At 48.9% G+C, this 12,417-nt stretch overlaps 1 protein-coding gene across 1 annotated transcript; it reads left to right on the forward strand.

Annotated features, from left to right (window-relative positions):
• The first annotated feature begins 1,367 nt into the window (after positions 1-1,367).
• CPNE6 (copine 6) lies at positions 1,368-10,675 on the forward strand. The gene is made up of 18 exons (XM_069097898.1): positions 1,368-1,407; positions 2,830-2,882; positions 3,336-3,507; positions 4,457-4,636; positions 4,940-5,014; positions 5,238-5,312; positions 5,520-5,603; positions 5,693-5,782; positions 6,552-6,656; positions 6,958-7,044; positions 7,245-7,304; positions 8,116-8,249; positions 8,344-8,398; positions 8,716-8,767; positions 9,111-9,244; positions 9,470-9,706; positions 10,155-10,327; positions 10,466-10,675. The coding sequence occupies exons 3-17, from the start codon at positions 3,340-3,342 to the stop codon at positions 10,284-10,286; spliced, it is 1,668 nt and encodes a 555-aa protein (XP_068953999.1). The 5' UTR covers positions 1,368-1,407; positions 2,830-2,882; positions 3,336-3,339; the 3' UTR covers positions 10,287-10,327; positions 10,466-10,675.
• Positions 10,676-12,417: the final 1,742 nt, after the last annotated feature.

The following is a 12,417-nucleotide window of genomic DNA, read 5'->3' on the forward strand; positions in this document are numbered from 1 at the left end:
TTTTGGTTAAATGAGAGGTTAGACTACATAACCTTTAAGGTCCCCTTGAGCTCTGAACCTATGCTCTTCTGATTCTAAATGGTGTGGAAGGACCCAGAATTGGTCATTTACTTCAGTATAGTGTGCTGGGCTGTGTAATGCTGAATGAAAGAAAATAATTTATTAAGTAACTTCTATGTACTGTAATCAAAAGCCATTGGGCTTATCCAACAGATGCTTATCTTTTACCAATCAACCCAACTTCCTTTTCTCCATGTGCCAAAGGCTTTCTGCATCCCTGAAGGGGTGTAATGAATGACCACTCCCCCAGGGTGTTCCCTTGAGTGTCTGTGGATGTTTCCTCGGTTTCTTTGATGGATGTAGGTGCTAGTGGACCTTTCCTATAGCTAGAATTTAGTTCTCTGTCTATATGGTCCATGTGATGGGAGTCAGAGAGAGAAGTAAGGAAATATCAGACTGGTTTGTGGGTCCTCCGGCATTCATTCATTCCCACTGGGTAACCCTGGCCCTTGGTTTTCTGGGTCTCCAGATTGCATCATTATTGGTCCTTGAGCAATTGTATCTTTTACCCTGTATAAAAGTGATCAGGGGAATATAACTCATCCATAAAACTGAATCGATGTATCATCTGAGAGAGGGCATGTGATTGATCAAAAGTACATGTTGGTCCCTGAAATGAAATAAGGAAAGCACTTTGTAAACCTTCAAATGTTCTATAAATGCCAGTTATGATTATTGTATTCTGGGTTTGGATAGGTTCGTGAGAAATGTTTTGGAGCATCTCTCCTTTCTTATTGTGAGTGATCCCATGTGCACATGTGAGTTTCCATGTGTAGCAATATACCCTCCATCATCTCTGCCTGTGCCTGTAATACATCACTGTATATATGTACTTGTCCCATAGGTTTAATTCTGTCATTGTGTTACATTGTGTTTATGGGAGGGCGACTGTGTATGTCAGGGCATATGTGAGCTTGAATGTCACTGTGTTTATTTCACTATTATTTTATGTATGTGTCACTGTGTGTGTACCTGCAAATGTCACTGTGATAAGATGTTTAGCTGTGATTTTGTGTATGTGTGTGTGTGTGTGGTTTCTGCAAGGGGGAGTATGTATGTCAATGTACCAATGGGAGTCCTGGTCTCTCATCAACCCCCAGCCCACCCTCCTCCCCAAGCACTGCAGCTCCCTGGGCGGCGGCCCTGCCCCTCCCCTCCCTGTCTGTGCGGGGGGAGCTTGTGCTGCGGCCCCCCCACCCCTCCCCATCCAGGCCCCATAAATAGCAGCAGAGCCAGAGCAGGAGCTTCAGCCGGCGCCAGCGGCTGGAGCGGCGAGGGAGCTGGCCGAGCTGAGCAGCAAGACAAGAGAGAGAAAGAGAGGCCCCCCATTATCCGAGACCCCCACAGGTGAGCACTGCCCCCACTGGCCCCCCTATTCCTGACCCAGGCTCCATGGCAACACCTCCCAACACTCAAAAGGGGGATTTCCCATCCCTGATTTCCTCTTACTCCATTCCTCCCCCCCACCCATGTCCCCTACCTGGAGATTAGGTCTGGCTGGGGACCCCTCGGATAGAAAAAAATCACAGATTGGAGAGCAGAAGACCTGAGGGAAGGTGGGGAGGTACAAATCACCTGTGCTATAGCCCAACAACACACCCAAACACTCCCACACACACACAGGGTGGGAAACACAATCAAGAAGATGGGCACAGAAAAAGGGGGTGATCATGAAGAGGGTCACACAGCCCTTTATGCCTAACAGAAGACAGACACACAACTAAGAGGACAGAGAGTCCTGAAGTCACAAAGCCATGTGCACCCACAAGAAATGCTTGACAACACACTCATTCTCTGATACTCTAGTAGAGACTCACAAAGAAGTGGGGGTGTCACAGACATCATTATCTTGAGGCACAAGCAGACACACACACACACACACACAAACGTGCACTTCCTAGGTCCCCAATCCCACCCCCTCCTCAGGTCCTAGCATACACCTACCCACTGCCACCCAAGGGCTTGGCACCAGAATTGGGGAGGTGAGAGAGAGCCGGAGTCCGAGGTTGGGTATCAGTGCTGGATAGCCAAGCCTAGCTAGACAGAGCCTGGTGGGCAGGGAGGAGGGGAACCATGGCTCCCCCAAAACCCTGTCGCTAAGAGACAGTGCCAAGGCTGCCGGGAAGTGTGAGAACATCTTGGGGTGGGGAGGGGGGAGAGAGAGAGTTTGTCATAGTAGGAGCTCTTGCCAGGGACACAGAGAGCTTTCCCAATGTGTGTGAGATGGGGAAGGGATGTGACCCCAACTTCCTCAACTCACTACTCCTCATCACCCTCAAAGAGCCCATATGAACTGATACAGGTCCAGGGGCACAAGGGTAGAGGAAAGCCCCCCAGTTCAAACCCTGACCAGACAACACTTTCCCAAACCCAGTGGGTCTCACCCAGGACTCAGCCACCTTCTTTCCCCAGCCACATGACCCCAGCTTACTGATGCCCCTGCCTCTCTTCTTCCCCAACTCTCAGTCCTCCAGAAACCTCAGTGGTCCACTCACTGCCTCCAGCCCAGAACACCCCACCCCAGCTCACTCCTGCCAAGGCTGAGTGCAGCCTCTGGCTCAGAGCTGGGAAATGATCAGAAGGTGCTGAGACAGCGAAAAGGAGAAATCGATGACCCCACTATCCACCACAGCTGCCAGGACTCCCCTCCCCCCAACAAGGGGCACCCAGACCAGGAGGAAGATAAACCCATATGGTCTCAGCTCTTGGAGGCAATTGGGAACAAAGCAGTCCTGTCCATCCCTCAGTTGCCCTTTCCTCTTTCTCCAGGTTCTGATCAGCACCCTGATTTCAAGAGAGGTTCAGCTACTTGACCTAATTGAGTAAGGATTTGGGGAGCAGGAGGGATGGGAGGTAAAGGGGTTCTCCATGTCTCCTTGACACAATGTAAGGGATGATGAGGAGGAATGGGAGGTAGGGCGAAGAATTTTGCAGAGATATTCCTTCTCCTCCAAGGCTAGAAGAGGGAGGGACAGCCCTGTCTAAGAACTGGGATCGCATTACTCCATTCCCCTGAAGATGAGAATGCCCCTTCCCCCAACTAGATGTGGAACTAGCCAGGCTATTCCAGAGTTTCATGCATGGGTGGAGTGGGGAGAAGAGAGATGGGGGTACACTCTAGGAGTAGGAAAGGGTTTTTTGTGCCAGGCAATATAAGGAATATATGCTAATGTTCAAAACCTTTTTGAGTGGACCAGAGCTCTTCAGAGAATAAGGATGGATCCAATATGTCTCTGTGGGGCCCTGCCTTCTTCACTGGATCACATTCCTCACAGGACCATGTCGGAATCTGAGCTCGAATGGGTACCAGAGCCCCCAGCTATGACCCTAGGGGCCTCCAGAGTGGAGCTGCGTGTGTCCTGCCATGGGCTTCTGGACCGTGACACCCTCAGCAAGCCCCACCCCTGTGTCTTGCTCAAGCTCTACTCTGATGAACAGTGGGTGGAGGTAAGAGATTGGCGATGCAAGGCTAGGATTGGCAATAACCTCAGTGGGACTGGCTGGGGTGATCATGACCATTAAAGTGTATAATAACCCTAGATAATTTGGCTTTTCTAGAATTCTAGAATGCATATGACAACCCCAAGGAAATTATGATAACCATGGAAGGGCTGGCGGGGGGAGGAGTGGAGGGGGAAGTGGGGAGGAATGCACATGACAGCCTCAGTAAAGCCATATGAATTTTTTTAAGAACTCTATATGATAACCCCAAAGGATTGTGTGGAAAAACCGAGGTATTTTTCTTTAGAACCCTAACCCCAGGGAGCTTTGGGATGCCTCTAAAGGATGTATGATAAGGTGGAAAAAAAAAACCCTGTTTGCCCCAGAGAAGCTAGGGGTGGGAGAAGTTGGTGAAGGTCCAGAAAGATTTATAACAGCCCCAACTGGCTTTTTTCTAAATCCATATTATATAGAATGTCCCAGAAGTCTGATATGATACTATAACCTCAGAAGATTTTGTGGTTGTTCTTAAAGGATTTTAATCTAATCCCTATTTTTTCCCCTAGAAGTTGTGTGCTATATGTAACCCCAGGAGTTTTGTAATAACCCCACAGGGTAGCAAGATAACCGTAGGAGACTGGGAGGGCTATGAGGACATGTGGGAAGTAGGGAAGGTGTGTGATAAAGTCAGATACAACACAAATGACCTTTCTAGAGCTGGGGAAGGGAGGTGGAGAGATCCATGTGGTCCTTGAACTTTGATATCCAGCCTAGAGGCGGAAGAGTGACCTGGGAAAGAAAACCTTTTAGAAACTGAAGGAAGCACAAGGAGTGGGCGAGGGTCTCTGACACTGGGATACATTCAGATGAGGCAGCTTCCGTGTGAAGGGTTCATTTGCCAGAGGGCTCTGTCCTTTTCCCCAGTGTGTCCCTTTCACCCTGTCTTTGCCCCTAGGTGGAGCACACAGAGGTAATAAGGTCTTGCTCCAACCCGGTCTTTTCCCGAGTGCTGGCCCTAGAATATTTCTTCGAGGAGAAGCAGCCACTGCAATTCCATGTGTTTGATGCTGAAGACGGTGCCACCAGCCCTACAAATGACACATTCCTTGGCTCTGCTGAGTGTACCCTGGGCCAGGTTAGATCCATCACCACCAACCCAAGTAACAGCCCTTACCATGGCCCAGACCCACCTGCTCTGGGCTCTAGGTTCTCCAACCCTAGCTCTGAAAACCCCAGATACTCTGAGACCCACTATGTTCCAAGTCACCTTTTTACTCATATTACCCTCTCCTCACACCTATGTCCTCCTTCCCATCTTCCTCTCTTCCATTCTCCCTGGGATCCCTCTCCTCCCTATTCCCTTACTGCCATGACCCTAAAGGAGTGAGACCCAGGGAGAAGATGTCACAGGTGGTAAGGTCTTTGCTCCTGTCCCTAGATTGTATCTCAGACCAAGGTCACCAAACCACTACTGTTGAAGAATGGAAAGAATGCTGGCAAATCCACTATAATGGTAGGCATCAGCCCCCATCCCTGAAGTGCCCCCCCAAACCAACAAGGGCCCCAAACTATAGCAACCTTCCCAAAGAAGAACAGAGGAGGAACACCTCCAACCTGGCAAGAATATATCCCCCCAAAAAAGGATGGGAAGAGGAGGGCATGGTGAGGAGTGGGGTGACCAAGGGCTCCATCATGGGAATTGAAATGTCCTGTCACCTTTATCTTCATATACCCAGATTGTGGCAGAAGAGGTATCTGGCACCAATGACTATGTGCAACTCACCTTCCGAGCCCAGAAGCTGGACAACAAGGTCAGAACTCCCAGTACCCCCAGACCCACCTGACATTTTTCTGCACAAACCGACTCTGGTATCCTGATTCCCAATCTTCATTCCTCCTTGCAAGATTCCCACCCTGCCTTCTAGCTCTGTGTTTTATTTTGTCCCTAATTTCCTGCCCAATCCCATACTGGTTCCTACTGGGGCTCTGGAGGTCAGCTTGTTTTCCTGCTCCCTCAGGATCTGTTCAGCAAGTCGGATCCCTTCATGGAGATCTACAAAACCAACGGAGATCAGAGTGATCAGCTCGTCTGGAGGACTGAGGTTGTGGAGAGAACCAGGGAGGGTGGGAGGTGAAGGGGCTCCAGATAGAGACTGACCCTGACTGACCCTGACTGGCCTGAACTCCACAGGTGGTAAAGAATAATTTGAGTCCAAGCTGGGAACCCTTCCGCCTGTCCCTCCATTCTCTGTGCAGCTGTGATATTCACCGACCTCTCAAAGTAAGGGCAGGCAGAGGGTGTGGAGCAACCCCTCCACCCCCATCCCCCAATCGCTGTCACTGCACACGCGCATGCACACACACACACACACACACACACACACCCCACTGGGTTACTCAGAGAAGGGTTTTTCACAGGCAAAATTGTGAATTAGGTGAAGTATGCCTTTGGGTACCCTCTCTTCCCTATCTGAACCTTTTCTTACACCTTATTAGCAGGGCTCCAGTGTCTTTATGGTTTCTCTCCCTCCCCCTTATCAAAGTTCTCTAGAAAAAGCTTATTGAGTAACATGTTCATGCTAAAATGTGAATGACTGCTATCACAGGTGAATGTATTTGCATTTTAATGGAGGGAGGTAGGGGGAGGAGTGGTGTTTGCATTTACCCAAAGGCGTGAAGTTCTTTTTGTGGGATTTCAGGCAGCCTGGAGCAGTAATGGAGAGCTAGCCCCTGAGCCAGCATCACCTAGATTCTAATACCGCCTCTGACCACATCTGTGGTCCTGAATAAGCTATTTAACCTTTCTGTGCTCTAAGCAGCTCTCTAAGACAATAATTGGCAGAGAAGACGTCGTCCTGGATCAGTAAAGGGAATTTCCTCTATCAGTGAAATCACAGGTCCAGTCCCATCAGGAGTTACTGAGCTGGGAGGTGGATGGTGATATTTTTCATGCAGGAAGGTTTTTCTGTGTGCCTGATATCTTACCACACAACCACTGAGGCAAGGTCAGCCCTACTGACCCCTGACCTTGTATACCCCTCTCCCACCAGTTCATGATCTACGACTATGATTCAAATGGGAAGCATGACTTCATTGGAGAGTTCACTAGCACCTTCCACGAGATGCAGGAGGGCACAGCTGGGCCAGGGCAGGAGGTGATGTGAGAAAATTCATCCCCCAACAACTCTTCTTTGGAGACCCCTCCCAGGCCTCCTAAGATCTTTACATTTACCTTCCTTGATAGCATACCCTATGACTGATCCAGGGTGCTAAAATGGGCCACAGGAATATGAATAAGAGAGGGTTTGGAAGGACAGGGGTGGGCATCACAGAGGGTTTCACCCTGGGGGCTGGGCTGGGGTTGGGGATATCTCAGCCCATGACACTCAGACCTGGAGGGAAGCCGATGACCTCATCAGGCTGTGACACTGCCTTTGGGATATTTGGGGGTCCCAGATGCAGTGGGAGTGCATCAACCCTAAGTACCGGGACAAGAAGAAGAATTACAAGAACTCTGGGACAGTGACTTTGATTCAGTGCACGGTAAGCCCCAGCCCCAACTGCTGTCAGATCCTGCCTCTTCTCCTGAGTCCAGTACCTACTTCTCTCTGCCATGAAGCAGAGTCCTTTCCCTTTAACCCTAGCTTTAAACTCAGGTTCTTGTCCCTACACCCTATAAGAGTCCAAGCCAATCCCCTCTACCCTCCCTGACTGGGTTTCTTCTCCAACTCTGCCTCTATTAGGTGGAGAAGGTGCACACTTTCCTGGACTACATTATGGGTGGCTGCCAGATCAGCTTCACGGTGAGGGGACCCAGCCAGGGGAATTATGGGACTAGCTGGTTTGGGGAATCTTAGGAGAAGTAAAGCAAGGGAATAGGGTCAATTGTTCCAGGATTCTGGGGAAGGGTAGTGAGGGCTGAGCACACCCAGAGTACAACCCTGGCCAACAAGGGGACAACAGAAGTTGGGGACAATGGTGGTTAGAATTGGTGTAAAGTAAAAAGTGTAATGACCTAGGTGCCAAGAAATGTAAAGCCCCTGAATAAATGAGTCCAAATTCCCTGTAAGTGAGGTAAATTACCAGCTGAAGTGAGGCTTCAGGGAGTGGGGGGGCTTTTCTCTGAACTCCTGGAGTACTCATGCTCAGGTAGGGATGAGACTAGATAACCTCTGGGGTCCCTTACAGCCCTGGGAGCTTATAAATCTAAGAAGACTGTCTACTGGATATAGTACAGAAAGTTGGACTAGGCAAAAATTGCAGAGAAGCAGATTCTGGTTAGATAGAAGGGAAAACTTCCTAACAAAATTGTCCCAAAGTGGAATGGACCAACTCTGGAAGTCTTGAATTGCCCTTTATTGGACATCTTCAAGAATGGGCTAGATGATCTCAGGGATGTTATATGGGAAATTTCTGTTGTGGGTTGGACTAAGTGACCTCTGAGATTCCCTGACTGGCTTCTCAATCAACTAGATAGTAAGCCCCCTAAGGTCAGGAGTGTCTTAAACTTCCATACCCCTTCTACAGGATCTAGACACATAGTAGGTATACAGTAAATACTTGTTTATTGGGGAAATGTAAAGGGAACACTTATCCCTCCTTTGATTCCCCCAGGTGGCAATTGATTTCACAGCCTCCAATGGGGACCCAAGGAGCAGCCAGTCTCTACATTGCCTTAGCCCTCGACAGCCCAACCACTACCTTCAGGCCCTTCGGGCTGTTGGAGGCATCTGCCAAGACTATGACAGGTATGAGACAGATGGAGGATGGGCAATGAATATCAGGGAGATGGGTTCTTGATGACTGAACCTCCTCTCCACCTTTTATCCCCTTATCTCCCAGTGACAAGCGGTTCCCAGCTTTTGGTTTTGGGGCTAGGATCCCCCCAAATTTTGAGGTCAGTACTTGGCAAAGAGGAAAGCGGTCTGGGGGGGGTGTAAGAGAGGGGCATGGCATAGTGGAAATAGCACTGTGTTTGGAGGTAGATCTGGATTCAAATTCCAGCTCCAGATGTGTGACCCTGAGCAAATTATTTAACCTTTCTGAGCCCCAGTATCTGAGTCTGCAAAATGGGAATAATGAGACTTTCACCACCTAAGTCATATGGGTGATTCTGAAAAAAAAATACTTTGTAAAACTTAAACTACTATGTAAATGTGAATTATTATTATTAATTATTACTGTCATCATCCTGATTACCTACCATCTCACTAGGTGTCCCATGATTTTGCCATCAACTTTGATCCTGAAAATGCTGAGTGTGAAGGTAAGTAAGAATGAGTTTGTCCTTGAGTACTCCCCAACACATGCATGCACACACACATTCACACATACCACACTATAGTCAGCTCACATATCTGAATGGCCCCAAGTTTCCCCTACTTCCAACCTATTTTACCATATGGAAGAATATCAGTCCATATGTCAGAGCTCCATCCTGAGGCAAGGGAAACCCTGTTCTATCTGGCTATCTGGAAAAACACTCCCCACCACTACCACTTAATGATTTCTGACTCCAACTCCCCCTCTCAAACCATTTCTCTCTGACATCTCTTCTTTCTCTACCCTATTTCTTCCCTTTCTCTCTACCCTGCCCATGTGACCTACAGAGATCTCTGGGGTCATCGACTCCTATCGCCGATGTCTACCCCAGATCCAGCTGTACGGCCCTACTAATGTGGCTCCCATCATTAACCGTGTTGCTGGTCCAGCCCAAAAGGAGCAAAGCAGCGGAAAGGCCACTGTGAGAAGGGGAAAGGGGGATGGATACTTGGGGAGGGGGGCATAAGTTAAGACAAACTAGTCCCCTCTTCCCCTTAGGGAAGGTCAGGGAAGTATAAGGCAAAGGGCCCTACAGGTTATAGAACTGGGACTCTTAGGGGAGGAAACATTAGGGGCTAAAGTACAAGAAGATATTTCTGAACATCATCAGAATATTTCTGAATATCATCACTCCTTCTCCATCCAGAAATATTCAGTGCTGCTAGTGCTAACAGATGGAGTAGTGACTGACATGGCAGAGACCAGGACAGCCATTGTCCGGGCCTCTCGTCTACCCATGTCCATTATCATTGTGGGTGTGGGTAATGCCGACTTTTCTGACATGCGGATGCTGGATGGTGATGATGGGACTCTCCGCTGCCCACGTGGGGTCCCTGCTGCCCGGGACATTGTTCAGTTTGTGCCCTTCCGTGACTTCAAAGATGTAAGAACATCATCTTCACCCCCTACCTTCCCTGAATCCTACCTTCTTCACAACAGCCCCTCCCTGAAAAAAAAATCCTTAGTGTTAGCTCTAATTCTGTCACCCCAACCCAAATGCCTCTTAAATTCTCCAGGACCAATTCCACTTTGACCTGTCTCCCTTTTCCCAGTTCTAACCCCTGAGACTACACAGTCTTCCCCTCCCCAACACACATGAATTCTCCTTGGTTATCCCACTCCTAGAATGGGATTCTAATGCCCTGGAATTCTGTGTGACATCACCCCAGCCCCCTGTACCATCTCAGATCCTCCTTCCATCCTTAAATTCTACATTTATTCATCACCTATGAGGTACAGATGATCTAACCTTCTCACTTTGTCACTACCTCCACTGACCACTTTTTCACACTTTGCTTCTCTCTCCCTTCTCTTTGACCCCATCTACTCAGGCACCACCATCAGCTCTAGCTAAATGTGTCCTGGCTGAGGTACCCAAGCAGGTGGTGGAATACTATGCCAGCCAAGGCATTGCTCCTGGGGCACCGAGGTCCTTCACCCCAGCCACCACCCCAAGTCCATGACCCTGAGGCCAGAGACTCTGGACACCCCCTTCAACCTCTCAGTGAGTCACAAACAAGATGTTGAAAGGGGTAACTCAGGAGTGGGGCAAAGTGTTCAGACCCTGGGTGGAAGGCAAGGGCCAAGAATGGACTGTATGGACTAGAAAGGGGAGATTTGTGATTGTCCTGTCTCTTTCCAGGTGCCTGTTCTGTCCCCTGTGACTAGAGTGACCAGTGCCTCTGCCTTTTGGATCAGCTGTGCCCCAGAGAGACCTTCAAGTGAGAAGTGGGGCCCTGCACCCCACTCTCATTCAGGCCCTCCAGGCCTCTACTTCATTGCTTCTCAGTCCTTTTCTGAGTGTCCCCCAGGTTCCCAAGTCTCTGTTAATAAAGTGACCCATTACTAGTCATTCTGCTTCTCCTCACTATCTTGTCTTCTGGAAGCTGAGGGAGAGGACTTCAGGTCAGGCAGGGATAAGGGGGAAGCAATTTGCAGGATAAAAGCGATCCCAACCCCTCAAGGTCTGAAAGGAACCCAAATATCCTTATTCTTAGACCCTGTGGGCCCCATTCAGGGCCTCCCTATACCTCTGATTCCCTAAATTGATTCTTTTCCAGTTCTCATTCCAACCCTGCACCTGTGGCATACAAAGAAATTTCTACCCCTCACTTTGGTTTTGCCTCCTGGTCCCAGGGGGTTGAGGTGGGGGGAGGGTGGAGAAGGAGGAGTGTTAACTATTGAGGTTAACTTTAGGAGAGAAAGGGTAATGAGAGGCTGTCAAGGGGGCTGGCTGATCCCCTCCCTGAGCTGTCTCCAGGAGGGAAACCCAGCTGAGCTTCCCCAGGGACCAAACCCCCAGCCCCCACACAGCTGTGGAGCATGGTAGTTGGGGGGAGAGAAAGAATGAGGGGGCTTAGGGAAAGCCTACAGAGGAGAAATGAAATCTAGAGTGCTTTAGAATGAAAAGCAGTGAAATGACACCCAAGGCCTGAGAGACATCCTAGTTTCTATACTGTGTTCAGGCTTACATACATGTATCTCCATATCAGTATGTTTTGAGTATGTACCTGGGGTATGTGCCTGGATGAATTTGCCTTTGTATAGGTAGTAGTAAAAGGAAGTCCTTCTGTATCTTGTCCTTCCTGGAGCTGCATCAGAAACAAAAGTTGTGTGTATACATGTAGATCTTCATGGAACAAAAATTATAGGTGTCACTTACAGGTATAGATGTGTGTCCAGTGAGATGCTTCAGGCAATGTTTAGAGGGAGTGGGGATGAGAGTAGCCCTGGGTCCTGCTCTCAGCTACAGATCATATGGCCCCAGAGATAGGGTGACAAAATCAAAAAGCAGGAAGAAGGAAGATAGAGGAACACTGGTGGGAAATCCGTGCCCCTCAGTACCAGAATACAGTCTCCATACTATGGCTGAAGGTGGAACCGGACATGGGAGGTAATTAGCCCTTCTGAATATACATTAGCTAGGAAGAATGAAGAACAACAGATGTGGCTGGGAAAGTAAAGGAAAAGCAATTAAGATGAACTCCCAAGAGAAAAACACAGGAAGACAAAGATGGAGAAAACCACAGAGACAGTGAAATACAAGGGGAGCGAAACAAAGAGAGGAAGGGGTATGAGGGAGGAAAGCACAGGGATAGAGAAAGGGACAGATGGAGAGGGGGAGAGAGGAAAAGAGACATATGTGAGCCTCTCCTTGCCTCTCCCTGTTCTGTCCCCAAGGCAAACACTGGTGAGGTAACGAGCTCGGGGGTATGCACTGATCCATTCTGTCCTCTCATATTCCTCATATTTTCTGGGTGCTACAGTAGTGATTTAGGCTCATAGGGCACTTAAAAAAGCACTCAAAGTAAAGACAAACATAAGCCTCCTACCCCAGTGCCCAAAATCATACCCCAGCCCAGGGATGCTCAGACTCAGATGTGATTCAGATCATGTCACATTTGGTGGTCAGTTCGGACCTCTCCTGCCCACCAGTAGACAATGGTTGTCCCTAACCTGAAGGTGAGATCTACCATGTGGACTTGGGGGTAGGATTGCCCTAACAATCTCTCTAACTCCTCAACACAAACAACACGCACACCACATGCCCCATTCCCCAACATAGACAGACAGAAGGTAGACTCAATGCAGGTG

Source organism: Petaurus breviceps, unplaced genomic scaffold (genome assembly GCF_028583685.1).
Source record: "Petaurus breviceps papuanus isolate PSGF00001 unplaced genomic scaffold, PetGlider_PUasm1.0 37, whole genome shotgun sequence".
Lineage (NCBI taxonomy): Eukaryota > Metazoa > Chordata > Mammalia > Diprotodontia > Petauridae > Petaurus > Petaurus breviceps.

Coding starts and splice junctions, on each gene's coding strand:
- CPNE6 (XM_069097898.1), top strand. CDS start 3,340: ATGTCGGAATCTGAGCTCGAATGGGTACCAGAGCCCCCAGCTATGACC. Junction 5,313..5,519: donor CCCAGAAGCTGGACAACAAG/GTCAGAACTCCC, acceptor CTGCTCCCTCAG/GATCTGTTCAGCAAGTCGGA. Junction 8,768..9,110: donor TGAAAATGCTGAGTGTGAAG/GTAAGTAAGAAT, acceptor TGTGACCTACAG/AGATCTCTGGGGTCATCGAC.